The 27,309-nt window shown below is 36.2% G+C and overlaps 2 protein-coding genes across 2 annotated transcripts in view; both read left to right on the forward strand.

Annotated features, from left to right (window-relative positions):
- The first annotated feature begins 409 nt into the window (after positions 1-409).
- LOC122001338 (inositol 2-dehydrogenase 2-like) lies at positions 410-11,983 on the forward strand. Its single transcript, XM_042556044.1, has 7 exons — positions 410-682; positions 1,983-2,153; positions 4,896-5,060; positions 5,159-5,323; positions 7,465-7,599; positions 7,769-7,866; positions 11,545-11,983. Exons 1-7 carry the CDS (start codon positions 500-502, stop codon positions 11,735-11,737), a joined length of 1,110 nt encoding a protein of 369 aa, XP_042411978.1. The 5' UTR covers positions 410-499; the 3' UTR covers positions 11,738-11,983.
- Positions 11,984-14,894: 2,911 nt separating this feature from the next.
- LOC122001339 (peroxisomal acyl-coenzyme A oxidase 1-like) overlaps positions 14,895-27,309 on the forward strand; it is a 32,358-nt gene continuing 19,943 nt past the window's right edge. Inside the window, exons 1-9 of the mRNA XM_042556045.1 lie at positions 14,895-15,172; positions 16,719-16,827; positions 18,808-18,869; positions 19,865-20,074; positions 20,286-20,373; positions 20,450-20,612; positions 21,547-21,745; positions 23,371-23,568; positions 24,323-24,454. Of these exons, the coding sequence (XP_042411979.1) occupies positions 15,029-15,172; positions 16,719-16,827; positions 18,808-18,869; positions 19,865-20,074; positions 20,286-20,373; positions 20,450-20,612; positions 21,547-21,745; positions 23,371-23,568; positions 24,323-24,454 (1,305 nt within the window). The 5' untranslated portion in view covers positions 14,895-15,028. The remainder of the gene's footprint in view (positions 15,173-16,718; positions 16,828-18,807; positions 18,870-19,864; positions 20,075-20,285; positions 20,374-20,449; positions 20,613-21,546; positions 21,746-23,370; positions 23,569-24,322; positions 24,455-27,309) is intronic.

Raw genomic sequence — 27,309 nt, forward strand, 5'->3', positions numbered from 1 at the left:
ATTTTCAAAAGAAAAAATGTCACTTTAATTATTATTAAGTATTTATGAAATAAAATATTATAATTAAATGTTTCATCAAATAATTTATTTTTAATTATTTGAAAAGGATCAATCATACATATTAATTAGTGACTCCACTTTTTTTTTTAAAAAAATAGATTTAAAAATTCAAACCTATTCTTTAATTAAAAATCTTAAACATCACCTATATAATCATAAAAAATTTTTAATAAAATTTTTCAATTTTACAAAATTTTCACAAATCGTACATTGGAGACCAAGCTCGTTCCACCTAACGACCCGCATTTGCAATTCAATTTTTCACGTGCACGTGGGATACACGTGATCACTCCCACTCACCTCTGGTCCACTACTTAACCCAGAGACAGTAGATACCGAAAATAGATTCCTATTTCCTCCCGCCCCTGCCAGGAACCATCGTTCCCCAATTTTCTCAGAGGAGACCGAGCGAATCAGAAGACGGAGGAGGAGAAAAAAAATGGAGAAAGGCGTGGTGCGGTACGGGATAGTAGGGGTAGGGATGATGGGGCGGGAGCATATGGTCAACCTCGCCCACCTCCGCACCGATGGCGCCGTCGTGACCTGCGTCGCCGACCCCCACCCTCCATCCCTCGACCTCGCCGTCGAACTCGCTCGCTCCCTCGACTCTCCACTTCTCGCGGTACTCTTACATGTCTGATTTTCGAATTCCTGTATATAATCCTGGGAGAGTGGTATCTGGCCTAACTTGCAAATCTAAATTGTGATGAATTATTATGGTATGCAAATTAAGAGGAACTTTGATTATTCCTTTAACATTAGCACATTCAGATTAATGATTCATGATACCTAATTTTACATGATATACATATCGATCAGAATAACTGAAGGTAAGCATATGGTTAATTTAATGACAATTCGAAGAAAATTGACTTGATTCCGTGCCTACATAATGGCAGTAACTTTTTGGCAAGTATGTTCATTATTATGCTGTCTTATGAATAGCTTCCACTACTGCCACAATTATTATATGAAGTATCCCAATAATTCATTTATTTATCTTACTACACAACAATATTCAATCTGGCTAAGTTTTTTTACATAAGGCTTTTTAGCACTTAATATGCATTAAATTTATTCCCATTCCGTAGGACAACTATTTGAAATGTCAGAATATTTTGCTTAAACATAAAATAAAATAATGCATATATCCATAGTGGCGTTCTGCAGTAATAAATATAGTTTGACTTATCAAGGGAATAGTATATTAATTCTATGCTAGCATAATTGGTTAACTGGTTAGTTTGAAACTATTATGCATGATGAAAAAGCAAAATAAGTTGATAAATATGCACTCATCATCATTGTTGTCATTGTCATTGTTGTTGTCATCACAAGTTATATTTGTCCTAACTAGTTGTGATTAGCTGCATTTCTTATTGCTCCACTGAGATGATAAACAGATGTTAGTGACAATTGATCAAAACATGAATTATGTAGTTTGTGCTGAAGATTAATAATTGCAAATTTATGATATCCAATTAATTTTGAAATGCAAGACATCCAAATTAGGGACAGCTGTAGCATAAACTCTGCAGCTTTGAAGTATTTGTATACAGTCATTTCTCTTATTTTTTTAGTGTAGCCAATAAAGACCAAGTAAATAATGGAAAAGAACAAAAAAAATTCTTTATTTCTTTTAATTTACTTGACAGTGCTCATACATGTGTTCCTTCATGCTCTAAGGGGAAAGCCTAGTTGAATCATTAGAGAATTGAATCTTATCAAATCTACTCGCAAAGAGCAAAAATCACTCTTTAGGACCCATTACTCTATGCTTCCTGTTCATGTTATTCTCTATTATCTTTTATCTCTATTGTTTCTTTAAATATGAGTGGATATATTATAGATCTTGGTTCAACACCACCATCATGTACTATTCTAAGCCCTGCAGTTTTTTTTATCAACTCTGTGATGTTCAGGTATTTTCAGATCATCATCAGTTATTAGATAGCAGGCTTTGTGATGTTGTGGTTGTGTCATCTCCAAACATGACACACTTTGAAATTCTTATGGACATTATAAACCATCAGAAACCACATCATGTTCTGGTGGAAAAGCCTTTATGCACTTCTGTTGAGGACTGCAAAAAGGTAGGACATGCTTTAATGAATCTGCAATTCTACAGTCTTGCAACTTGCTAATTGAAATAACTGTGGAAGGTTTTTGGCGATCCCATGGAAACTATTATGTGGATATAACTATTCCTGTGTTTTTTTTCAGCTGCTTTATCATCTAGCATCCTGTGACTTCAGTCATCTCTTAGTATGGTTGAAACATCCTAGAACCCCTTTGTCATACTTTTCACCAAACATGCCATATAGTACCCACATTTAAACGATTCGAATTAAGCAACCCAACTAAAGATTATGCATTATAAACTGGTACAACATGATACCAAAAATAAATTTGTTTGAACATCATAATAGTAAATAATTCTTCAAGAGAGCAGAAAATGCAACCAACTAGTAAACTTAAACTGATTATCAATCACATACTCGACATCGACATTACGACCCAACATTCTAATGCATATAGAAACTTAGACAAATAAAAGAGGCCCTCGAGTGTGCACTGCCAGGTACAAGAAAGCTCATCCGTTAAGTCCTTCCGTCTCTTCATTACCTGCACCATATGGACCTAGTGAGTCTAAAGACAGCAAGTTCAACCATTTATAGAAATAACATCCGTTCGCATTTAAGAGAAATATTCTTTTTTTTTTTATAATTTACCATATAAGAAACGGAAAACAATGACATTAGTTTCATGAATTTTCTTCTCATAAATTACAAGAATTTAGTTCATTAGATGTAGTTACTTTATATTTCAACTTCTGATTATTTGGCTAAACTTTTATCCTAGTACTAGGTTGGCAAGGTTCACCGGACCCTTCTTAAATTGGATTCCCAAACCTCTTTTGTTTTGGTAAGGTTCATCGGACCCTTCTTAAGCCGGATTCTCAAACATCTTTTGTTTTGGAAAGATTCATCGGATCCTTTTTAAGCTGAATTCCTCTACCAGTTACATTGTCACATACATATCACATTATTAAAAACAAGACATTATTACTTTTCATGCATAGGAAGACATTGCTAAATAAATAAAATGATTTGCTTGCATGTGAAAACAAATTGTGCTTCAACATCCTACTAACAATTATGATAATATGCTAAAACAAAGAGTCAACTTGCGTGCATCGACATTCTACTAGCAATTATGATACTAGAGTTCGAGTTGCTAATAGACGAGAGATAAATAAAAATAGAAATGCCGAGAAAAGGATCCTACTCCCGTGCCCTCCCATCCACCCTTCTCTGGTCACTATACCTCACCTCGCAACCCACTCTCCAGCCCTCCTTTCTTCACCCGAACAACCTAGAAAGAAAAACCCAAATCTCCGTCGCTGGTTCTTTCCTCACCTAAACAACCCCTACAAGACAGCAACAACTTCGAGCCCCTCTAGCATCCAGATTTTTCAACCAAAATTGGTAAAACTTTGTCAAATCTTCACAACCAATTCCAAAATTAAATGCAACGCATATCAAAATATTATACTATGATCCATATGGTGCAGTAAATGCAAAAACAATGAAAAGGGAACCTTGCGTTGGTGTTTTGCATACGAAAGATAACCAGCGAGACGTAGAGAAAACACGACCTTAAGCACAGTTGCTAGGGTTCATAATTTTTTTTTGGGGGGGGGAGGGGGGGGGGGGGGGGGCTTCAAGGTGTTAGGGGAGAGAGAAAAAAAATATAAGGCATGTATTTAAAAGGGTAAGTAAGGTCGAGTTGCTAGCAAATCGGCCCGAGTTCGTTAGCATATTAATTACTTAAACCCATAACTGCTGATTTATTTAAGTGAACCATTTTTGTCACACTACGATCCCACCCCCCCTCAAAATGAATTTCGTCCTCGATTTTTTTTTTTTAAACTTACCAAACAACTCCGAGTGATGGCTCTTCATGTCTGACATCCTCTTGCATTGGTTATGAGTCGGATAATTCTCCTCATGCGCCTTCAATTGCCTAGATGCATTTGCAATAACTCGATCATACTGCATTAATATTACGCCCAAACCCAGCTTCGATGCATCGGTGTACAATACATATTCTCCTGCCCTGATGGCATAGCTAAACTGGTGTTGTGATCAGTGTTTGCTTCAATTGCTCAAAGCTGTCCTGACAATCAGATCCCCATATAAACTTGATATTCTTTTTTGTCAGAGCTGTCAAGGGCATTGCAATGGAGGAAAAACCCTTGATGAATTTGCGATAATAGCCAGCTAAGCCTAAGAAATTGCATATCTCAGTTACATTTCTAGGCACTAACCATTCCCTAGCGTCCGCGACCTTAGTCGGATCAACCTCTACTCCTTCCCTCGAAATGATGTGGCCTAAGAATGCCACTTTCTCCAACTAGAATTCACACTTGTTGAATTTTGCAAACAATTTTCGATCTTGCAGTATCTGTAGCATCCAGTGTTCGAAAATATGCCCTAGTCACCGCCTATGCACTGTGCGGTAGCAAGCCGTGCCGGAAACCTAACAGGCTGGTGACCTAAGCGGGCCTCGGCGGGCTTGGGCAGGCTTCGGTGGGCTTCGGCAGGCCTCGGCACTGCTGCTGGGTGGGCTTTTATAATTCAATAATTATTTTCCTTGACAAGTGTTTTAGAACCCAGGAATTAGTTGTGTATATACCAATCATACTGCTTTATAAAAGATAATTTTTTTTTGCAGAAGCAGCATTCATATTTCCAAGAGTTGATTTTATCTCTGTTCCAAATAGGTTTCATGTTTTTCCAACATATGCCATGACATCAGTTGATATCTTATAGGTTGTGAATGCAGCTAACCAACGGCCAGATATTGTAGTGCAAGTTGGACTAGAATACAGATATATACCTTCTGTTGCTAAACTAATTGGCATAGTTAAGAGTGGAATGCTTGGGCAAGTCAAAATGGTTGCAATCCGAGAACATCGATTTCCCTTTCTGGTCAAGGTGAATGGTTTTGCAACTAGGTTCATCTTTCATTTGGGCTTGCTATTCATGGCTAATGGTCATTTGGATTTATAATCAGTATTACTTGTTTCATGTAGGTCAATAATTGGAATCGCTTCAATGTAAATACTGGGGGAACACTGGTGGAGAAGTGCTGCCACTTCTTCGATTTGATGAGGCTTTTTGCAGCTGCCAATCCTGTCCGTGTGATGGCTTCTGGATCTATTGATGTTAACCACAAGGATGAGATTTATGATGGAAAGGTCATCTCTGACAATCTTGTTTATTAGTTAAATGAAGATAGTTTGAAGAGACAGACATTTGAATGTTTGCTAACTGATTCTACTGCATTCGTTCTTATGATCTTATTTTCTTTATTCAATATTCTTGAGGTTTTCTAGGTCAATGGACTGATACTAATTACCTTATTTGTCTAGTGATTATCATCCATAAAAAGGGAGCTAGAAATTGAGAATAGAACAGTAAAGGTAGAATGCTTGTCAATAGATTTATTTAAACAGAGCAATGATGGCATGTCTCCTACCAACATCTTGCTTTTCTATTAGGATTATTAAGATGAGTTGGAAAGCTAGCTATTCGGCAATTGCTCCATCTTGTAGGTGTGATTCGGGTGGTGGACTAGAGATCTGTTCTCACACTAGGTAGTAATTTATTTTGTGCATTAATTGTGATGTTAGTTCCGCATTGGAAAATTCAAACTCATTTTAATGCTTGTGTGGTGTGTGCCTCTCCCAATTGGCTAGTTCTTTTTGGGCTGGATTTGTCTCCACTCGATTCAACATGGTTGTCATGAACATTGAGCAGAAATAGCCTCTGCTTGGACCTTAGCTCCTGTTCCACGTGGAGAGCAAGGTTCTTTCAATGGTTGTGTGTGAGAACATCCCTCTCTCAATTGTGCATAGCCAATGGAAGCTGACAATTTTTACTATTACCTGTATCTATTATGCACTCAAAAGACAATGCAACACAAACTTTTGTGATTTCATTGAAGAATTTACTTAGTTGATGTTGATGTTTGATATCACCAATTTTATATTTAGCAAGTATGGATATTTGTTCCTATCTCATATCATAGCCATGAGCTTGCTTAGTACCTCATGAGTACGGTCATGTATCCAATGAGAGAAAGGAAAGAGGGAGGAGAGAGAAAAGTCAAACATTTCTTTGGACAGAAGTAGATTGGGGAACAAAAGGCATGGAAAGTTTTCTCAAATTTTTGTCCAAATCAGACCAAAACTATCACAGAAATTGCTTTGCTTGCCCTCTTGTTGCCAGAGTCTTTGCCTTCAATTGTTTTTGTGGCCTTTCCAATACCATCGTCTAGCCTCTTTGGAAAAAAAAAAATTGAAAACATAATAAATTTTCTCTTCTTAATCTACTCCCTTCAGGGAAACACGACTAGAGAAAATACTAAAACACATTTTTTTTCTTCTCTTCATTTTATTTCCCTATGTTTCTGTTTTTCTCTTAAATTTTCTATTCTTTCAAGAAAGCACAGCTTTTAAAAGAGGAAATGGAGGAAAACGAGTGCATGCCTGATTTTAAGAACAGAAAAGTCCATAATAAAACAAAGAAAGGAAAATGAAGGACTCACCTCATTTAAGTTAAGCTTTCTAAACAAGGGAACTAATTCTTCCCTCACTTTCCTTGCATTCTCCTACAAATTCCTCAATCCAGACAGATCCTTTTGGATAATACTTACATAATAACATTGATCTTTTGATGAAAAATATCAAATGATATATTTTACTAGTGACTGCTATCATTTTAATATTTATTCGATCTTTCAATGCTTTTGTCTATTACCACTCATTGATATCTTCAGTGTGCATGACTTGTCATTCTTAGTAGGATAGTTATAACCGCTGTAGTTGGGACTCCATATTTATATATCCTCAATGGAGGAGTTGCCAAGTCTTTTCTCAGGAGGTTTCTTGGTCTTATTTTATTTCATCCTCTCCATCAGTTGGAGCCTTGGAGTCAAACCTTGGGTGCAGCAATGAGAATCCTCTGCTGTAAGACTATGATAAATAGGTGACTACAGAGCTTAGCGAAACATCCTCTTTTCTTGCTATGAAAGGGTAAGGTCGCAGACATTGATCCTCCTTAGTCTCTGTCGCAATGGGACTTATGAATTGAACTGTCATCTATTAATCTTAAATAGAAAAACAAAGTGTACATACCATTAGCACCAGGACTTTCTTTATATGGTCACACATTTCATTGTTCCATGTAGTGAAAAAAGTATTGTTCTTCAGTAAGAAGGTAGTTCCATTTTCTGTGAGAAATATGCATTAAAGAACAAAATGTTTTGTTAATAATCATATATGCAAATTTTGATGTGAAAGCACCCAATATCCTCATAGTCAGATGTTGTAAATAGGTGCCAGACATCATTGATAATGCGTTCGTGATAGTGGAGTTTGATAATGGTTCTCGTGGAATGCTTGACTTATGCATGTTTGCTGAAGGCAGCAAGAATGAGCAAGAAATATCTGTTGTAGGTGACATTGGAAAGGTATAATGACTCAACTATTTCTGTTATATTTCCTTGGACGTTTTCATTCATGAACTTTCTTGTGCCTTCTCTACAACATAAAATATGTGTGTGTTTTCTCAAAAGTAAAAGGAGGTTATTGTTATTTAGTCATTTGGTACTATAGGTAACTCAGTAATTTTTTTAACAGGGTGAGGCATTTGTTCCTGAGAGTATTATTCGTGTTGGCCTTAGAGCTGAAGGGAGGACAGGGGTAAAGACTGAAAAAGCTGAGGATGAACGAATTAAGTATGCATTCTCAATCGTTTCATTTTAATCTATTTTATATTTAGGAGATACATAATTGTATCAATTAAATTCCTTATAATTCTTGAAGTTCAAATCTTCAAAGATTCTTAGCAAATCGTCACTTGTCTAAGTTGCCGGAAGGCTTTTATTATAACAAATATCAACTTCAAATTTGATTAAATTTTTGTCATGAAGTATTTCAATATTTAATTTTTGTAGTAACATATGTTATGTGTTCATCTCATAATTCATGGTCAACAATATCAACATCAAGTTGTGGTTCACCCCATGTTTAGGTTGGCTAAATGAATCTTAAGCATTCATTTTAGACGAAATAAACATATTACCGATGATTAAAATCAGGAGTTATGTTGGCCATCATGAGTGATATTTTTCATTACACTTGTCAATTGGCACACATGAAGCTCTATAACACCTGTACATGAGCAAGAATGGACGAGCGGAACATGCTTTCATCGCAACTAAATCACTTATTCTTTGTTGGTTGGTGTCTTTTGAGAGAAGTTCTGAATCATTCATTGATGTGAGAAAAACTCTGAGTTGAAGCTCATCCTTCATCAGGAGAAGCTTGCATCCATTCCTCCCCATCGAATTCTCCCCTTTTGCATCAAAACCCTTGAGCTTCCTTAAACATCCGCTCATGAGGGAGATGTTGATGTTGTGTCTTGACTTGCCTTTTTCATTCTCCATAGGTAAACTTCCTTACCTCCTTCCTCTTCTTCTTCGTTCCCCTCCTCCATCCCTTCGCTGTCATAGTGCCTAACACCATTTGTTGATGTAAGCCAAAAGGACACCAAACAATTCGTTCCGGCCAAGGATCAAAAACCTAGTTTGAAACAAATATTTTAAACCTTAACATAAACTAATATTTAGGTGTGCAAAAGAGTATAAGACGGTGGTTCTGCTAGAGTTTCATTATACCAACTTTGATGAGTTACCCATGTGAGGTGCCTAGTAGCTTCTCTTGCAAAGAGTGCAAATTTTATTATCGACAAGATGAACATGGGTAGGGCAGCATTGGTTTTTGACCAAAATATGATTGGACTAGTTTTGTAGGTCAAGAAAAATTTATCCAAAACTAAGACTTCACCTGAGTACGAGGTTAGGTGGGATATTTTTGTTTGGGTTTAGGCCTAAATTGTAGCAAAAGATGATTACGTTTACCCCCGGTACTCTTTCCGTCCCAGGTTATGTGAGGGAGGTAAATCATGAAGTCAGCTTATAGCTGACCGCCAAGTTGGCTAGGGGTGGAAGAAAGGATTTTTTTTTTCCCGAGGACATGCACCCGTCGATAATTGATCCCTTAGGTTAGGCTTACATTGATTAGTCAAATGAATGCTTATTAGCAGATTAATTGACTAAGGCTCCATTTATATCTGTGGCTTTTGGGAAGGGCACGGGAGTTGAAGTCTATTTGCTATTTTTCTGGCAGAACCACTTGCAAAAAGAGATGAAAATCTCTTCTGTGAAAATATTTTTGGCTAAAATTTCTTCCACATGAAATTGGTTCGGAACCAGTTGATTTCCACCTTTAATGCAAACTCCCTATATTTACCCTAATGACAACGCATAACTCCATGAGGAAGCTTTGTGTTGAGTCATCAAAGTCAACAAAATTGATTGGGCACACAATGTAGAGTCCATGAGAAAGCTCAATGTAAAGTCGTTGAGAGATAACAAAATTATACTGTAATTGTTCTGGTTTTCTTCATTTACAAAAGGATTAGTTGATAAACTTGTCATATATTTTATAACTTTTAACAAAGGTGTTTTTAAAAATAACTATTCTACCTTATATTTTAAAACATTCAACAAAATCTATCACATTTTTTAAAAATAATTAATCTATAATATACGATACAAAAACATAATAAATATAGCACATAAATAAAAAAAATCCAGTAAGAATCTGTGTTAACTGATGATATACTAATTAATGCATGACACGGTAGATTATATGAATAAAAAGGTGATTAGGAATGAGGACACTTCATGAGTTAATGGATTCTTAATAGAAGTTTACATGTGTGCTAGATATTTTATAGTTTTATGTACTACATAATACGTTAGTTATTAGTTTTTTTTTTTTTTTTGAAATATGTGACAGATTGATTAAAAGTTGGAAGATTTATGATAGATTTGTTATTTGAATGTATGTGATAGATTTTTTAGACGTTGCAAACTATGTGACAAATTTAACAATTAACCTTTCTTAAAAACTAATTGTCATTAGTAAAAGGTGCAACCTAGTAGGAATTTGCAATTGCATTCATTTGACTTGGAAGGTTTTTCTTTTTCATGTGATACCAAGTATATGTTCCTTTTACTCAGAATCATCCATCCTTTCCTCACATATTGATTGACGTGATTATGGCTTGTTTACTTGAATGGATAGATAGAGGAAAGAGGAGAGGGGAGAGGGGAGAGGGGAGAGGGGAGAGGGGAGGGAAAGAACAAGGATGCATATGAACCATTGATCATCCATTTGTTTTTTTACTCAAGCAGTCATTGTCTCCTATCTGAGTACTAGGTTTGTGCATCTAAACATCTGTTTATCCTCGTAGAAATGAGAGGAAGGAGATGAAAGCAAGGAAGAGAGAGAAGAAGAGAGGAAAGGAGGGGGAAAACTCATCGTCTGCATTACCTGACTTTGCCTTGGGAGATAAGAGAAGGAAAATGTTGAACTTGTCCTCTGCATTACCTGACTTTACCTTGGGAGATAAGAGAAGGAAAATGTTGAACTTGTCCTTGTCTTCAGTGACCCACTGTCGATATGCTAGCGAAGTCCTCTCAAATTCTCATTAATGCCCCCAAGCCCTACTGAGTAACCACCGAGGACTCCTGAGCCCTTATTTGGCCATCCTACAGCCCTCCCTTCCGTGAACAGAGTTCTCACCTGCCACTCCCACCTTTTTCGATGGCTACTTCCGAGCCCTTGCTGATTACTCTCATGCCCTTACATCTATAGAGACAAAGAGATTAAAGAAGGAATTTCACCTTGATTTAGTCCCCGTCTGCTTTATTTTGGGCAAATGCATTTCAAGAGAAAAATCACTCTGTGAAGGGAAAAGTTGGCTTGATTTTGTCAGTTCTCCACTGGTTTGAATGAGAAAAATCTCCTCAAAACTGGAATTCTCCTTTCCTCCCTTAAGAATTCCATCATGGTAAACAAGCCCTTAATGAGATCATAAAAGAAATTAGAATTTGTGATAAAAGGCCTAGACATGTGGTAAAAGGCGATTCGCTCGCCCCCAGCGCCCCCGTCAATCCGTCCCTTGGCCAACACGGAGGAGGTAAATCACGGGTGACTACTAGCCATTAGTGCAAATGGCCAAGACATGGGGGAGGTTATGCTCGGTCACGCCGAATTTCGACCCCAAGACCTCATGTGGTAACACCCTATGTTTTAACCATCGCACCGCCCCAAGGGGACGATAAAAGGCCTAGCCATGATCTTTACAGACATGGGGGAGGTTATGCTCGGTCACGCCGAATTTCGACCCCAAGACCTCATGTGGTAACACCCTATGTTTTAACCATCGCACCGCCCCAAGGGGACGATAAAAGGCCTAGCCATGATCTTTACAGACATTGTCAAAAATCAGAAATTGAGTTATTTTATCATTCTTACTGTCTTTTCATGTTTTCTTACTCTAGGTATGATGGACTTCATCATGGATCAAGCTACTTGGAACACATGCATTTGTTATCAATGCTTAAAGGAGAACGTCTTGGTGCTCCTGCCGTCAGGTTAACAGATGGTTTGCTATCTGTAGCCATTGGCGTTGCTGCTCAACTTTCTATCGAGAAGGGACGTTTCATTGCTATTCAAGAAGTACTTCAAGAATAGAAATTGTTGTTCTTCTACAAGGTGTTTTTCTGCTTGAAATGTAGAGTTTCACCCGTGCTTTTTGTTTTTTGCTTTTTGCTATTGCCTTATCTAATACCGAATTCCATAAACAATCATGCAATTTTATTTAGAAACTGGACAGGCCTATTTTTACCTTCGTATGGGTTTAAACTGAATCACTTCAACTTTGTATTATGTTAAACATGTGTGTGTTAATGGTGAAATTACATATGTGGTTGTCAAGTTTGAGCTGGGATTTTCGTGCTGCTAATATACATTGCGTGTGATTATATTATTATGGGAAAATTTCATTTCATCTCTTCAAGGTTTACTTAATAAATGTCCTCATTCGAGCAAAAGATGATATATAGATAAATAAATCATAAAGGATATTTTATCCTAATATGCGTTGAGAATTGATTTAAGATCTATTATAGTAAATATCCACATGAGTAGCAACTGTTTGAGAGTTACTTAATGAATACTCTTAGAGGTCAATTTTTGTCCCATTATTAACACTATCTAGTGACTTAACAGAGTGACAATTAAATATGGGGCAGCGTTTTGTGTATTATAAAGGTAAAATAATATTAATAAATTTAGTTTATTTAATCGCTTAATGATATTAATAATGAAGGGTAAAATGATAAAATTGTTGAAATTCTCTCTTTTATAGGTATTACAATTTTGGGGTGATTAGGCCTATACAAGTTTTTCATTAGTTACCAAGATAAATTAGAAAATGGTCATGGTAAATGGCCCATCAGTGTAGCGTTTTTAGGTCAACCATTGATTAAGAAAAATTCATCCGTTAATTAGTGAAGTTGAGACTATCCCATGTGATCTGGATTGCCACATGTGATCTGAAAGAGAGATAAATCATAAGAGGCTTTGTCTAGTATAGTAGCCCTTTGCATGGGGATCAAGTGACCCATGTTGTATTTCGCATATGTTAGGAACTGACTCCTTGATTTATTACAATAACACCACATAGATATATCACTGTGTGATGATATTTTCTTTTTTTATAAATTGTAACAAAAGATAATTATGTTTATCCCATGCGTCCCTGATATTTTTTTTTTATAAATTGTAGTAAAAGATGATTACGCTCATCCCAGACACCCCTTAGAGTCCGTCCCATATTAAGTGAATGAAAGTAAATTATGAGGTTGGCTTATAGTCGACTGTCAAGTGGCTAGAAAATGAAAGGAGTTTTTTAAGGGTATGTATCTATAAAAATTGATTTCTTATCCCATTATAATAAAATACTCATTATCTAACCAAGCGAATATCCCATTTTTCTTTACAGGGTGGTACCACTTTTTCTTTACGTCTGCATTCTTTCATCATTTTAAGTGACATCTTATTATTTCAAATGTGCCCCAAAACATAACGTAAACGGTGAACGCATGACATCTAGGGCGTATTTGGTTCAGGGATATCACAGATAACCAAGGTTATCCGCCTACGGTAATCCAGGATAACTGTGTTTGGTTTGAGGTTTTTCTAGATTCCGAAGTTTTTCTTGATTTTGAAATGTCAGCAAATGTCATCAATCTCGACATCGAACCTGGAATCAGAAAACCAGGGGTCACCCAAGGTTTTTCTTGATTCTGGAGGTTAAGTAATTTTTTTTTCAAAATTACCCTCGGAAGGATCAGAGCGCAACAGAGCGGTGTAGTGCAAAGGTTCGCTGCGAAGCTTCATGTGAGGTGAGGTGGAGCGATGGCCGGAGATGGCAGTGGGCGATGGGCGGTGGCAGTGGGCGATGGGCGACGACAGTGGGCGGGAGGTGGTGTCGGATTGGCAACAGGGCAATGCGGTAGGCAACAACATTGCATTCTTTCATGCGTGCATATCATCGCGAAGCTTCGTGGTCAGAGGTGGCAGCCGTGAAGGTGGCAATGGGTGATGGCTGGCGACAGTGGACGGGAGGTGGTGTCGGATTGGCAATAGGGAAATGCGGTAGGTAACAACATTGCATTCTTTCATGCATGCAGATCGCCGCGAAGCTTCGTGGTGGCTGGAGGTGGCAACAGCGGAGGTGGCAGCAACGAGTAGCTGTGGGCGCAACGGGGGGCCAACGGTGGGTAGTGACAGTGCGACAATCAAAGGCGACAACGGTGGGTGACGATGGGTGGCTGATGACAAGTGGCAACAGAAGAAGAGGAGGAGGAGGAGGAGGAGGAGGAAGAAGAAGAAGAAGAAGAAGATGATGATGATGATGATGATCGATGATATTTTTTGTTTTTTTTTTATTTTTTAACTTAGGTATTTGATTAAAATTTTAATTGATTAAATCAATTAACTCCTAACTATAATTTGAATAAATTAAATAAATATAATTTAAAGCTCAATAAAATTATTTAAAATTTTTTAACATGATAAAAATATCTAATTTTATTTATTTATATATATATATATTTTACTAATAATAATAATATCATCATTATTAAATTAAGAATAATACGATAAAATATTATACTAGGTTATGTACTAAATTTTTAAATAAATAAGATTTGATTGTATTATCAAACATTCTCTGTGTTTCATTTTTTATAATTTTAGTATTAGATAAGATTATATATGATAATTGGAACTAAATACGCTGCATACTTTTCAAAAAAAAAAAAAAAAATTCTCTGCTCCAGGAACCCTTTTTCCTGTAGAGACCCATCCAAAAATAACAAACTGCGAGAAACAAAATAATAAGCAACATCGATCTCAATTAATTTGGCAATATTTTATTATTTTTCTAGTCTGGCCAAAGGAAGATGATTGAAGTTTCGACGTCACCTCCAGCGAAGTACTCCAAAGAATACCTTATTTGAATTGGTCTTAACGCTGAAGCCACGTGGTCTCCGATCTCTTCCACAAGAGCATCTGCAACGCTATTAATAGCAATATAATATTATATATATATATATATATATATATATATATATATATATATTAATATGTAAGTTTTTAACACCGTTTAATTCCTTTATATATATATATATATATATATATATATATATATATATATATATATATATATATATATATATTAATATGTAAGTTTTTAACACCGTTTAATTCCTTTAACGTGTTAAAGAACAGTACATGAACACTCACGTGGATATTAACGCTGAGTATTAACAGCGTTGCAGATGGCCTATTTGTCATTGGTTGTCGGTTTGGTCAATGAGAAGGTATATCTATCCTTCGCCCCGTACCAGAGGGGATTCCTAGTACGAGCGGTGAAGAGAAGGGGAGGAGGAGAAGAAAGATCGTTGGCGGAGGAGAATGGAGGCGTCGGCGGTGGATCATCTCGCGACTGAGCGGAAGAAAGCCCAATTCGATGTTCAGGCGATGAAGATCGCCTGGGCCGGCTCCAAGAACGCATTCGAAGTCGCCAATCGCATGGCCCACATCGTTGCCAGCGATCCGGTCATTTTTCTACTCCTCCTTTTTGTGTTTCATCGTTCGTTTTTATTTTTTACCTTCCAGATCCACGCCAGTTTTGCCCGTCTATTTGCCTTTTTTTTTTTCCTATTTCTCTTTTCTCTTTTCTCTTTGAAAGCGTTATTATGTATATTTTAAATTTTATTTGAGTTGGTTGAGTAGAATAATTGCTAAAGGAATATTAGAAAGGAAGTGAGATTAGTCCCTTCTTGCTTCGCTCAAATTTCTTTGGAGTGTAGTATGCTGCAAGGATGAAAGCGTAATTGATTATATTTTGAATTCGGAGTGCCAGTTTTCTTTTTTCCAAAGAGTGCTCACATGAAATTCACAAGAAGGTGGTATGGAGCCTAATTCATACACAACCCTCCTGCACCTAGCTTATTCCGGTTGACCATGACTTTAGGGTTTCGTTTTCGTTGTTAGAAGCTAGGTCCTGACTGGAACATTATTTGCTTTTGTGATTACGGAAGTAAAAGAATGTCAGTAAATGACACCTTTTAGCTATGTATGTCAGAATGAACATGCTATATGAATAATAAGTTTACTAATTTGCCTATATATTGTAGAATTTTGTCTTTTTCAACAATATTTTAGGCGTCATTTTACTCAGATTGGAAATCCAACATGAACTTTGACACTGATGGATTCAATTTCCTGCATGTCAGTTTCTAAATGAAAATATGAACATTTTCAGCTTGCTTGGAAGCAATTCTGTTTGGAAAATAATCCTAATTCTATATCAGAGCAGAATTTATAAGAATTCTAATCCCAATTCAGGAGAAAAATTATAATTATAATTCCATTTATTTTTTGGGAGTTATTTACTATAAGGTTGTAGAATTGTTTGGTTGCATAAATTACCAAGAATTCTCAAACACAAATCTGAAGAATTTTGATCTGATTTCAAAATCCTAAATTTTTGGGAAAATATATTCTAATTCCTATTTCTTTGTTTGCAAATGACTTGAGGGAAGTAACAACTATGCTATTTGCACTTTTACGAATACCATTGTTACATTAATCATTACTATCAATTTCAGAATGCTTCATGATAGATTCAAGCATCACTATGACCCTGTTAACATGCTAGTAAAACTAAAGGATATATGTGCAGCTATTAAGTCATCATGATATGTGAGAAAAGATGATAACTGTATGTTTAAGTCTTTATGCGTACATTTTTGTTGCTTGAAGGCAGTGTTGGGCTTCTGATCTCATTTTAAATTAAATATAATATACTTTATGATTGGTTATGGCTTAATGTATGTGCAGCTATTAAGTCATCATGATATGTGAGAAAAGATGATAACTGTATGTTTAAGTCTTTATGCGTACATTTTTGTTGCTTGAAGGCAGTGTTGGGCTTCTGATCTCATTTTAAATTAAATATAATTTACTTTTATGTTTGAAGTGTTTACTTTGTTTTACAATAGTCTTTTTAGTTTTTCCATTTTGTACTCTTATGACCATATTATTTTAAAAAATATTTATTTGTAAAACCAATCTTAAGACTTTCTTCTTTTCCATTTAGGTCTTCCGCAAAGACAATAGAACAATGCTTGGCCGTAAGGAATTGTTTAAGAACACACTAAAAAAATCAGCCCATGCTTGGAAGCGAATAAACGAGTTACGCCTTACAGGTATATTTTTTCGCCTTCATTCTAAACTCTTTTTGTTAGAATTCCTTGCATATTACTTTGGACTAAATACAAGCACAACAATGCCCTTGCTCGTCCCAATAACAGGTATATCGAATATTAACAATGATGACATTGCTGTCAGATACATCAATTGGCACATGGACCCGGCAGTAATGGTCAAACACAATAAAAGTCAACTTTCATTCTTTGTAATTTTTTCCTTTACTCTTTCTTCGTCTTTTTATCTTTACTCTGGTCTCTTCTCTCTTCCCTCTTCTTTGTATTTTCTCATCCTCAATCCTACTTTTTGTTCTATCTTGTAACAATAATCACTCCTCTGACTTTGATTGATACCTATCCCTAGCATCACTCTTCATTGATTGGTACTGAAACTGGCATGTGGCTTGGCTCTATTGGTGGTCAAGCACTCTCAAAATTTCAATAGGAACATTTAATGGAATCCATATCTGTATAAAGGGCAGCCCAGTGCATGAATCTTTCACCAATATGGGTCCAGTGAACGATTTATTGTACGTAGCCTTACCTTGCATTACAAGAGGCTATTTCCGACATTCAAACCTGGGACCTTAGGTCACATGGCAATAACTTTACCTTTGTGCCAAGACTCCCCTTTTGAAGCCATATCTGTATGTAGATATAAATTTTGATTGTGTCAAGTTGAACTTCTTATAATTATAATCAACTATTTCTATTTGGTGGCAAGTGAATATGGCAATAATTTTCTAGTTTGTAGTGTACATACATCTGTAAAGCTATTATGAGTTTTGACTGACACGAGGCAAATTGCCCAATTATGTCATGTTTTCTATCATTGATTGGATAGGTGATAAAGAAGCCTTTGGGTACTCTATCATTTGTATCTTAATCTATGTTTAGTGTAATGACATTCTTGGTCATTTGGTCTTTGTCATCAAACCCTATTATTCCCAAAGTCAATTAGTGGGTTACTTGACTTTTGTTCGTTGAGCAATCATTGGCCTTTAGTGTTATTGTTGGATGTTTGATGAACTACACTGTTGATACTTGATATTAGCTCCAGAAAATAAAAAGATGGTACAGCTAGTCCGTGAACAACCAATGGTTGCACTGTTGAAATGGGATGGGTATGATCTTATGATCATTTGGAGGCTTCCTTTGAGTTGTTCCAAAGAATTAAATCATCCTATCATGGAATCCCTTGTCTGCTCTCTACGAAATACTCATTTGGTTGAGGACTTCCAAACATGTTATAAACTAAAATATTTTCCTACTGTAACTGGTCAAATTGTTGTTTTTTCAATGAATATTCGATAAGTTTAGAAGTTTCTTATGGAAGTGAAAGAAAAAAGTCAAGTAATGCCTCAGATTTTGAGTAACTATGCTATAAAATTTCATAAAAGAGCTGTGAGGTACTTAATTCTTATTAAGGTTTTACTTGAAATTTGCAGTCTAAACAAGTGACCTCGGTGAGATTTTAATCAACATGTATACTCTCAAATGACAGCAGACAAGAAGCTATGACAATCAGTCTTCATTCTAAAGTTTCAATATACATGTTGTTTAGTGTGCATGTCAATAGGTTATTAGCATCGTACTTTAATCTTCTGAACATGTTTATATGAAACTCCTTTGTTATCCTCCTAAGTGCCCCAAAACAATAGTCAGTCTGCTGAAACCAGGTTGAATCTTCTATCCTTAGGTTTGATTGGACTGTCTCGATGAGGTTGATACATGCCCACTGATAAAATTAGGCAGCATGCCTTTGGAATCCGTGCCTCTTAAATGTATTACTATCCCAGGCATATCTAGCTATAGAAGAAACCATTTCTTGCTAGTACAAGAACAAGTTTAAGTAATAAAACATGGATTCGTCAAGGAAGTAGAACCTTTGGCATGTAATAATTTACCACTTCAAAGGATCCTGCATTATTTTCCTGCTTTTCAGTTTGCTGATAATCATCCACTTTTCTGATGTTGCAGAAGAAGAAGCCTCTATGTTCCGGATCTTCATAGATGAACCTGGATATGGGGATCTCCACTGGGTGAGGACCTTTTTTCCTATTTCTCATATGTCAGATAGTATGAATTCGGCTAGAATTATTTGGAAGGCATGTACTTGCCATTTATTGTTTCATATTCTTGCTAATATCAGTTTTCCCACTTAAAATGCTTTGATGTGTATCATTCTATCTACCATTTACCCACTTTTATTTGTTACTCAATCTACAGCAAGCACTTTTCCATTAAGTAGCATTTGAATAACATGTTAATATGTAGCATTTAGCCAGCCCCACCTAGTGGGATAAGGCTTGGTTGGTTGTTGATAATATGTTAGCATTGCCATGGTTTCATGGTTCAATTTGCATAGCTTTCCTATAATGTAAGTTTTCACCTTTCCAGTTAGTTGTTTGTTTGCATCATCTTCTTACTAACAGTAATTTCTCTCCTTTCCGTATTGTTAATTTCTTGCATATTATTTAGTTGCATTGAAGGGGAGCCTTGGCGCAACGGTAAAGTTGTTGCCATGTGACCAAAAGGTCACGAGTTCGAATCCTGGAAATAGTCTCTGCAAAAAGCAGGGTAAGGCTGTGTACAATGGATCCTTCCCCGGGACCCAGCATGGTGGGAGCTTCGTGCACCGGGCTGCCCTTTTATATTATTTAGTTGCATTAAATAGATACATGAGCCATTTATCATGATACTGGAGTGTTTTCTAGATTAGCCTTCTTCAAGTTTGTAATATTGAAAAAAAATTGAGTTTAGTTGTTTCCTCTTGATATACAGAAAGATTGATCTCAAATGTACCCTTAGAAATTAATCTTTCATGCTTTCTGGCATGTGAATGCCACATTCTGTAGCTTAAGCCAAATAATGATTGGTTTGTCTCTGAGTTTTGTTCTATCAGGTAGCTATTTGCTTTCTTCACATATTTAACTTACAGTATTTTGGCTAATAGGGAAAGTTCATGAAACCATATGTATGATTCACATTTGTTGTCTTCACATTCTTTAACTTATAGTTATTTTTTGGTTAATAGGGAATGTTCGTTCCTGCTATAAAAGGTCAAGGAACTGAGGAACAACAGAAGAAGTGGTTACCACTGGCTTATAAGATGCAAATAATTGGATGCTATGCTCAGACAGAACTTGGTCATGGTTCAAATGTTCAAGGTCTTGAAACAACAGCGACATTTGATCCCAAAACGGATGAATTTGTTATTCACAGCCCTACACTTACTTCAAGCAAAGTAAGTAGCAGTATCAATCATTGTTCTGAAGATCCAACTTAGATTCACTAATAGATCCCCTGAGACAATAGTGCCTTTTCAAAATCATATAGCTTCATGTATTATTCAACAATAATTTTCTCCACAAAACCAAATTATTTATAAAAATAATTCAGATGAAAATATCCCTAAATGTTTCAATGATAATGACATCCATTTCTTACATGTGCAGTGGTGGCCTGGTGGTCTTGGAAAAGTATCCACCCATGCAGTTGTTTATGCCCGTCTAATCATTGATGGAAAAGACTATGGAATCAATGGTTTAACATTTCCACATGTTTGGAGGATTATTTCAGGGATTTCTGTAGTTGTTTTCTGAATTACTTTGCTTTATAGGTTTCATTGTTCAGTTACGAAGTTTGGATGATCATTCGCCTCTTCCTGGAATCGTTGTTGGTGATATTGGGATGAAATTTGGCAATGGCGCTTACAATACAATGGACAATGGGGTTTTGCAGTTTGATCATGTGCGCATACCACGAAATCAAATGTTGATGCGGTTAGTTAATACCTTTTTTGCATCTAATTATGTACAACATAGCCTTAGTTGTTCAAGCTTGATATATTTTTATTTTCATGCCCATATAGTTAAAGATTGTGATCAAACCTTATGATCTTATAATCCAAACTGTTCTAAACAATCCAAATCCCAATTAGGATCTAAAGTGGCCTAGGATCTTATGAACCTATGATCCAATCCTATGTTTGACTACATTCCTATGCAGGATTTTTGCCCCAATATATATTTGAATTTACTTAGATATTTACTATAGCAATTTTTCTGTGTCACATTTGAGAATAGTTTCCTTTTAAGTCTTAATCAGAAGAATTATTTTTAATAATTATTATTATCACCCATCTTATAATTATCATTTCCTCTTGTAGAAGTTGATACTTGCTATATAAAGATGGAATACTTTAAGTTTATTTTTCTTTTATAATTTTTTTTACGCTTCAGAACAATAGTCATAAAATATTAATAGTAATACTGTATACAGAAAATTAAAAATATATGATAAATGTTAAATATAATTATAAAATATATAAGTTAATTCTCTTATGATCCTATTTTCCGATCCTATGATCAGGGCCTATGGACCTATTTTCATTCGGAATAGGATCGATCTTGACAAAGTTGGCAAACTTGGTCAAATGTGGATATTTCTTAAGGCTAATACATGTAATATCTTTTTTCTGCATGCAGTCATATTGACTCTAGATTGGACTAGTGTATTAGTTTAAATGATCATGCCTAATTCTTCACTATGTTTTCTTTGACCCTGCAGAGGGAAGTTTACCTCTCTTATTCTATTTACAGTTTAACATTACTGGAGCAATTGTATGAGTAGTGGTTTTGACTGAGGTATTGTAGATGTGATCTCTGCATTGCTTATCAATGATATTGATTGTTTTTTATTTTCAATATTGTCCAGGGTTTCACAAGTCACAAAGGAAGGGAAGTATGTGCAATCTGACGTCCCAAGGCAGCTTTTATATGGGACAATGGTTTATGTTCGTCAAACAATTGTCTCTGATGCTTCTAAGGCTTTATCTCGAGCCGTGTGCATTGCTGTGAGATATAGTTGTGTTCGTAGGCAATTTGGATCACAAGATGGTTCTCCTGAGACTCAGGTACAATATCAGTTCTCTGTGCTACATTGAAAAATATTCTGACATACATATATTAATTTACCACAAGTGTGTTTCCTAACAATTTGGTGGTGTCTTATCCTGCCTTTGAGCTTTGGGATGTTTATATTGCGACTGGCTACCTCACCTGACAATAATTATGGTAATATCATTGTTTTACACACAGTCAAACCTCAAGACCGATGTCATGATGTTTTAAATTTTAGGTTAGTTAATAAGGCCTAGCACAACATTCGGTCATTTTCTTCCCTGTGCTTGGTCTGGCATTTGCAGTGTTACACACATATTTATTATACTAAGAACTTAGATTTAATATGGCCATGCTACTTTGATATATTTATATTATATATATAATTATCTAATGCAAAACTCCCTTGATCATGGCTTAATGATGATGATGATGGCATCCTTGATGGCCTTATTGGTTACTATATTAGGAAGGCCTTTGTAACCATAAATAGTGCCTAAATACTGTTAAATTGGATTTCATGTTTGTCTCCTCTGCTTGAAGGTAGGTGTTGCATTAGCATCATAGATAGGATATTAAGGTCTTCTGGGAGATGCCTTCAACAAGGTCGACTGTTGCTCTTTTTGCCAGATTATCTTTAACCCACACATCAAGTTTTTTCACATGTAACTTGTTCCATAACCTTGAAGAAGACGATGATTAAATTTTATGAAATGATAGTTTTCTCACTGACTCCATGAAATGCATTTGATACCACAATGTAGCTTGTATGTGAAGATCTGTGCTTGCATATATACGGGAACTGCCATTATATAGTTCCTGAAATCTTCCTTCAAGTTCTTTAGGCTTGGTGACATACTGGACTGGTTCACATTCTGTTCTTATTGTGGTACAAAAGCTTGGACTAACAAAGCTTGTTGTGATTTATAGTCTGATCTGATAATTTGTTCATGGAGTTTTTCTGCTTGACAATTGTACATTTTTCTAAAATAAGTTGGTATCCTTTTGGATGCAAAATACCTTGAACTGAAGTCTGCTCATAATCCACTTCTGTGAATTTATCTGCATCAATTTTGAATTTGTTAATAATGTACATCACTATCAAAGACAAACTAATGAAATATCTAATTAGTTATTGCCTATAGATATCAAGTAGTTACAGTCACATCTGATTGGTTCAATATAACCATGTCATACTTGAATGCAAGCTAAAGCCAATACGACTTCGGAGAGTGTGGCTTGACATCTAATGTATTTAATTCGGTCTCAGTTATTTTATTTTATGCTAATGTATCTAATGAAGGGAAACTTTGGCACAACAGTAAAGTTGTTGTCGTGTGACCTAGAGGTCACGGGTTCGAGTCTCAGAAATGACCTCTTGCAAAGCAAGGTAAAGATGCGTATAATAGATCCTGCACCGGGCTCTCCTTTTTAATGACATGGGGCATGTGCACTTTGGTGAATGAATAGGAGGAAAGAAAGGAGGGGAGGGAAACGGTTTTGTTCTTTTTGCTCCTTTTCCTCCATTCGCCTCTCCTCTTGTTTATCCACCTAAAGTAAACATTCTATTTAGTCTTTCATCCTCTTGAAAAGGTGTGTTCGTGCAGTTATAAATTCTTATTTAACCTTTCTCTCACAGGTCATTGATTACAAAACTCAGCAAAGCAGACTCTTTCCGCTGCTGGCTTCAGCATATGCTTTTAGGTTTGTTGGTCAATGGTTGAAGTGGCTATATAATGATGTGACAGAGAGACTACGAGCCAATGATTTTTCAACATTGCCTGAGGCTCATGCATGCACTGCTGGTTTGAAATCTTTGACAACCTCTGTGACAGCAGTATGTAAATCTTTAGCATATGTAGTTTTGTGCTATATTCTATTTCAATTCATTCTAGTCTTCACCACCTAATTCTAGACCAGATAGTGTCATGAATTTTGCTTTAGTGTTATTAATGTTTTACTTCCTTTTCATTAATTACAATATTGCTGTTTGCTGTCAGAGCACCTGGAAAATAGTTATCATATCTAATTTCTCTGATTGTATAATTATTTGGCTGAGGGTGAAGAATAATCTTTACATGTACTTCCAAATTAGTGACGGCTGGTTGCCCTTTTTCTTCATTTATTGTTAGGCAGTAACTTCTATGAGATTAAAAATCATTAGTATTGCATATTTGGATGGAAGATACTTCTATTCCTTCTAGACGATAATAAACCTTGAGTTTGTAACATATATCATTGTATTAATTATTTTGTGCAGTGAAGGCAGGCCACCATACTATAACTTTGCAACATTCCTTCACATGTAAGGAAGAAATTTTGTGAACTGGATTGGGTTTCAAACATAAGTTATTACTACACCTAATGAATCTCTCTGATATTTATCCTCAGAAATTTTGTTAACTGGGAATTTTTAATGACTTCCGAACACTTATTTCTTATAATCCATGAATTTATCTAGAAAATATATTTTGCTATTTCCTATGTCAATGTATTGTTCATTTAAACAAACATTGTTTTCTAGAGATATATGTTGATGTATTTTTTTCCTTACCCATGGTACCCTTGCTAACAATTTTTCAAATTATTAGGATGGAATTGAAGAATGTCGGAAATTGTGTGGAGGCCATGGTTACTTATGCAGCAGTGGGCTTCCTGAGTTATTTGCTGTCTATGTTCCTGCTTGTACGTATGAAGGAGATAATATTGTTTTGCTTTTGCAGGTTAGTTCCTTTTTAGTCTCTGTTCAGGAATTTATGAATGTGAAGGTTTCATGAGGTTCAAGGGTTTGCCTTTGCTTGATAATTGCGTTGGCTTTAGATATGGATTTCAATTATTTTCCTCTCTTGAATAACAGGCTAACTGCTTGTAGAATTATGATGATAGAAAATGAAGCTTTTTAGTTATCTTTTCTATAGAGAAGAGATAACTTCTTTGATAGGGAAATGGTCACCTGCTTTAATTTCATAAGTAAATTACATTGGTCACAGTTTTCTTGGCAATAAGTTAGTTAGGGGTAGTGCCTTAAGTGCATCATCTTGAATGAAACAAATTGTTGTAGTTTTTTTTTTGTCCCACCTTACTATTGTGGGCTAATCAAGAGGGTTTCTTAGGCATACACGAGTTTATTAAATTCACTTGGCTTAATATTACGGGCTAGTGGGTGATGCCCATCAAGCTAATGGGCTAGTTATCTCATTCAATCTAGTAATGACAAATGATACTGGGGCGTACCTAGTTCTAGGATTAGTTAGATGATCAAACTAAAAAGTACAAATCGAATTGAAGTGATGCCTATTAATCTAATGGGCTAGTTATTTCATTCAACTTAGCCATGACAGATGATCATCTAAAGTGCAAACCCAATGGAAAAGTGATGCTTGCTATGATGATCAACATTGAGCTTTACATGCTTTTAACTATGGATAATGTAGGCTTTTATTTACACTTCCACAGAGATTAGGAATTTACCTTCTTGAGTCATTAGTCAAGTTGGGGATGGAAGGTGGGGGTTATGGTGTTGTTAATTGGTGAAGGACACCCTTAACTAAAATAGGGCCTCAAATCAAATAGTGGCCATAAGTATCATTTCACATTACCACGCATCACATTAGATTACAAGCTTAATCACACAAAACTGCAACGCTAAATGCTAAATCAATTTAGCAAGGGAAGACCAAAAAATGTTGCCTCGACCAATCAAAGAGGCAAGCATAATGAACACTTACATAGTATATTGTAGAAGAGTACCCTGCGGACCAAGGGATTATCAACGAAACTGTATCTATAGCTTTTGGACATGTTTCCTATGAGGGAAAGAAATGTGGATGAAAATAAGGTGACAAAAAAGATTTTCTTAGGGACACTTTCTCTCTTTCCTTTAGCAGAAATAAGGCAGGGATGGAAAAATCCTTTTGTCCAGCTTTCCTCTATATTTCTTCATCTTATTTGGGTGGAAAATTTACTTTCTCATGCAATGCACCAAATCCATAATTATAACATTTAAAATTATTTTTTTTTCAAATCTAAAAGGTCTAAGAGCCCTCAGCTGAGTCACTCTACAATGAGGGCACAAACAAGACCAATTGGTGAGGCAATTATCAGGGCAAGGTGGGGCAGAACCACACAAACACCACTTTAAAAGGAGGGTAAATAATAGAGAAGCAGGTCACCCAACCTAGTCTACAAGGACCCGTAGTTGCTTCTAATCTTTCTCCTTTGAGAATCTAAGGTTGATCCACTAACACTTCTAAAAGAACTTATCAATGTTGTCAACGCTCAATACCAGAATTGGGACTTCAACATCTATAGCATCAACAAATCAAATGGCCAACTCCTAGTTGCAAATGGAGGTATAGCTGAGGGACTTGAAATAACTATAGTAAATGTCAACGACACATCTTTCATTGCCATTGTTAGAACACTCAATCTCTATGGCTGATTGACCACGTCACAATGATTTGAGAAGTCAAGAGTAGCTAGAAGTAGCTGACACATCTATCATGCTTGAGGAAGTATTGGGGGCAGTTGTCTTGATACCTAATGAATAAGGGAGCCTAGTGATACGAGCACCCCTTAAGTCGTACTACGGGTGTATCAAATTACAATTAAATTACTGAACACCTTCTACACTAATATAGCAGAAAGATGACTCGGGTCGTCTTCCAATGAATGTGACAATAGGATGCTAGTTCTTAGGATTGATTTATTGCTTTTGGGTTTTTATGTGAACATGGGGAGTTTGGATTTGAGTGCTAAGGCTACGATATGAAATATCAATACATGTAATAAAATCTAATCCTAAAATAAAAGACAATATGAGTAAAGGAAGCTTAGGCTAACCTAAACTAAGATTGTAAGGAAATTAAAGACAACGCAAAGCAAGCATTAACAAAATTAAACATGTAAAGAAACCTAGAGCAATTAACAAACCTAACCTAATTGCATTCAAATGAATAACAAACATCATGGAAATATAAAACTTCTAACTAACTGTAATACCCGGTTCTGAGATTCTGGTTAAGCATGGCTTAAAAGGTTAGATGGTACTATCCATATCACCAAGGTGCACCTTCTTTTTCGGAAGCCCAAACTTAAGAACTCCAAAGTTAAGCGTGCTTGGCTTGGAGAAATCTGAGGATGGGTGATCTCTTGGAAGTTTTCCAGGGTGCGTGCGAGTGAGGACAAAGCATGCTGAAAGGACCTCCGGTGGTCTGTGGAGCTAGTCGTCAACCCAATGGGCAATTCCGGTGGCGTTCCTAGTTCGGTCCGGGTGGGTCGGGCCGGGGCGTTACAGATGGTATCAGAGCGACCTTGCGACCGTGAGTGCGCCTGTGGCGGGAGCACCCAGGGCACCACCTAGTGAGAGAGATTCTGGGATTTGTCTGTGGTGTGATTTGTGATTATACAACGAGGACTTTGTGTCTTTAAGTGGGGGTGATTGTAATACCCTGGTTCTGACATTTTGGTTAAGTATGACTTAAAAGGTTAGATGGTACTATCCATATCACCAAGGTGCACCTTCCTTTTCGGAAGCCCAAACTTAAGAACTCCAAAGTTAAGCGTGCTTGGCTTGGAG

Source organism: Zingiber officinale, chromosome 7A (assembly GCF_018446385.1).
Source record: "Zingiber officinale cultivar Zhangliang chromosome 7A, Zo_v1.1, whole genome shotgun sequence".
Lineage (NCBI taxonomy): Eukaryota > Viridiplantae > Streptophyta > Magnoliopsida > Zingiberales > Zingiberaceae > Zingiber > Zingiber officinale.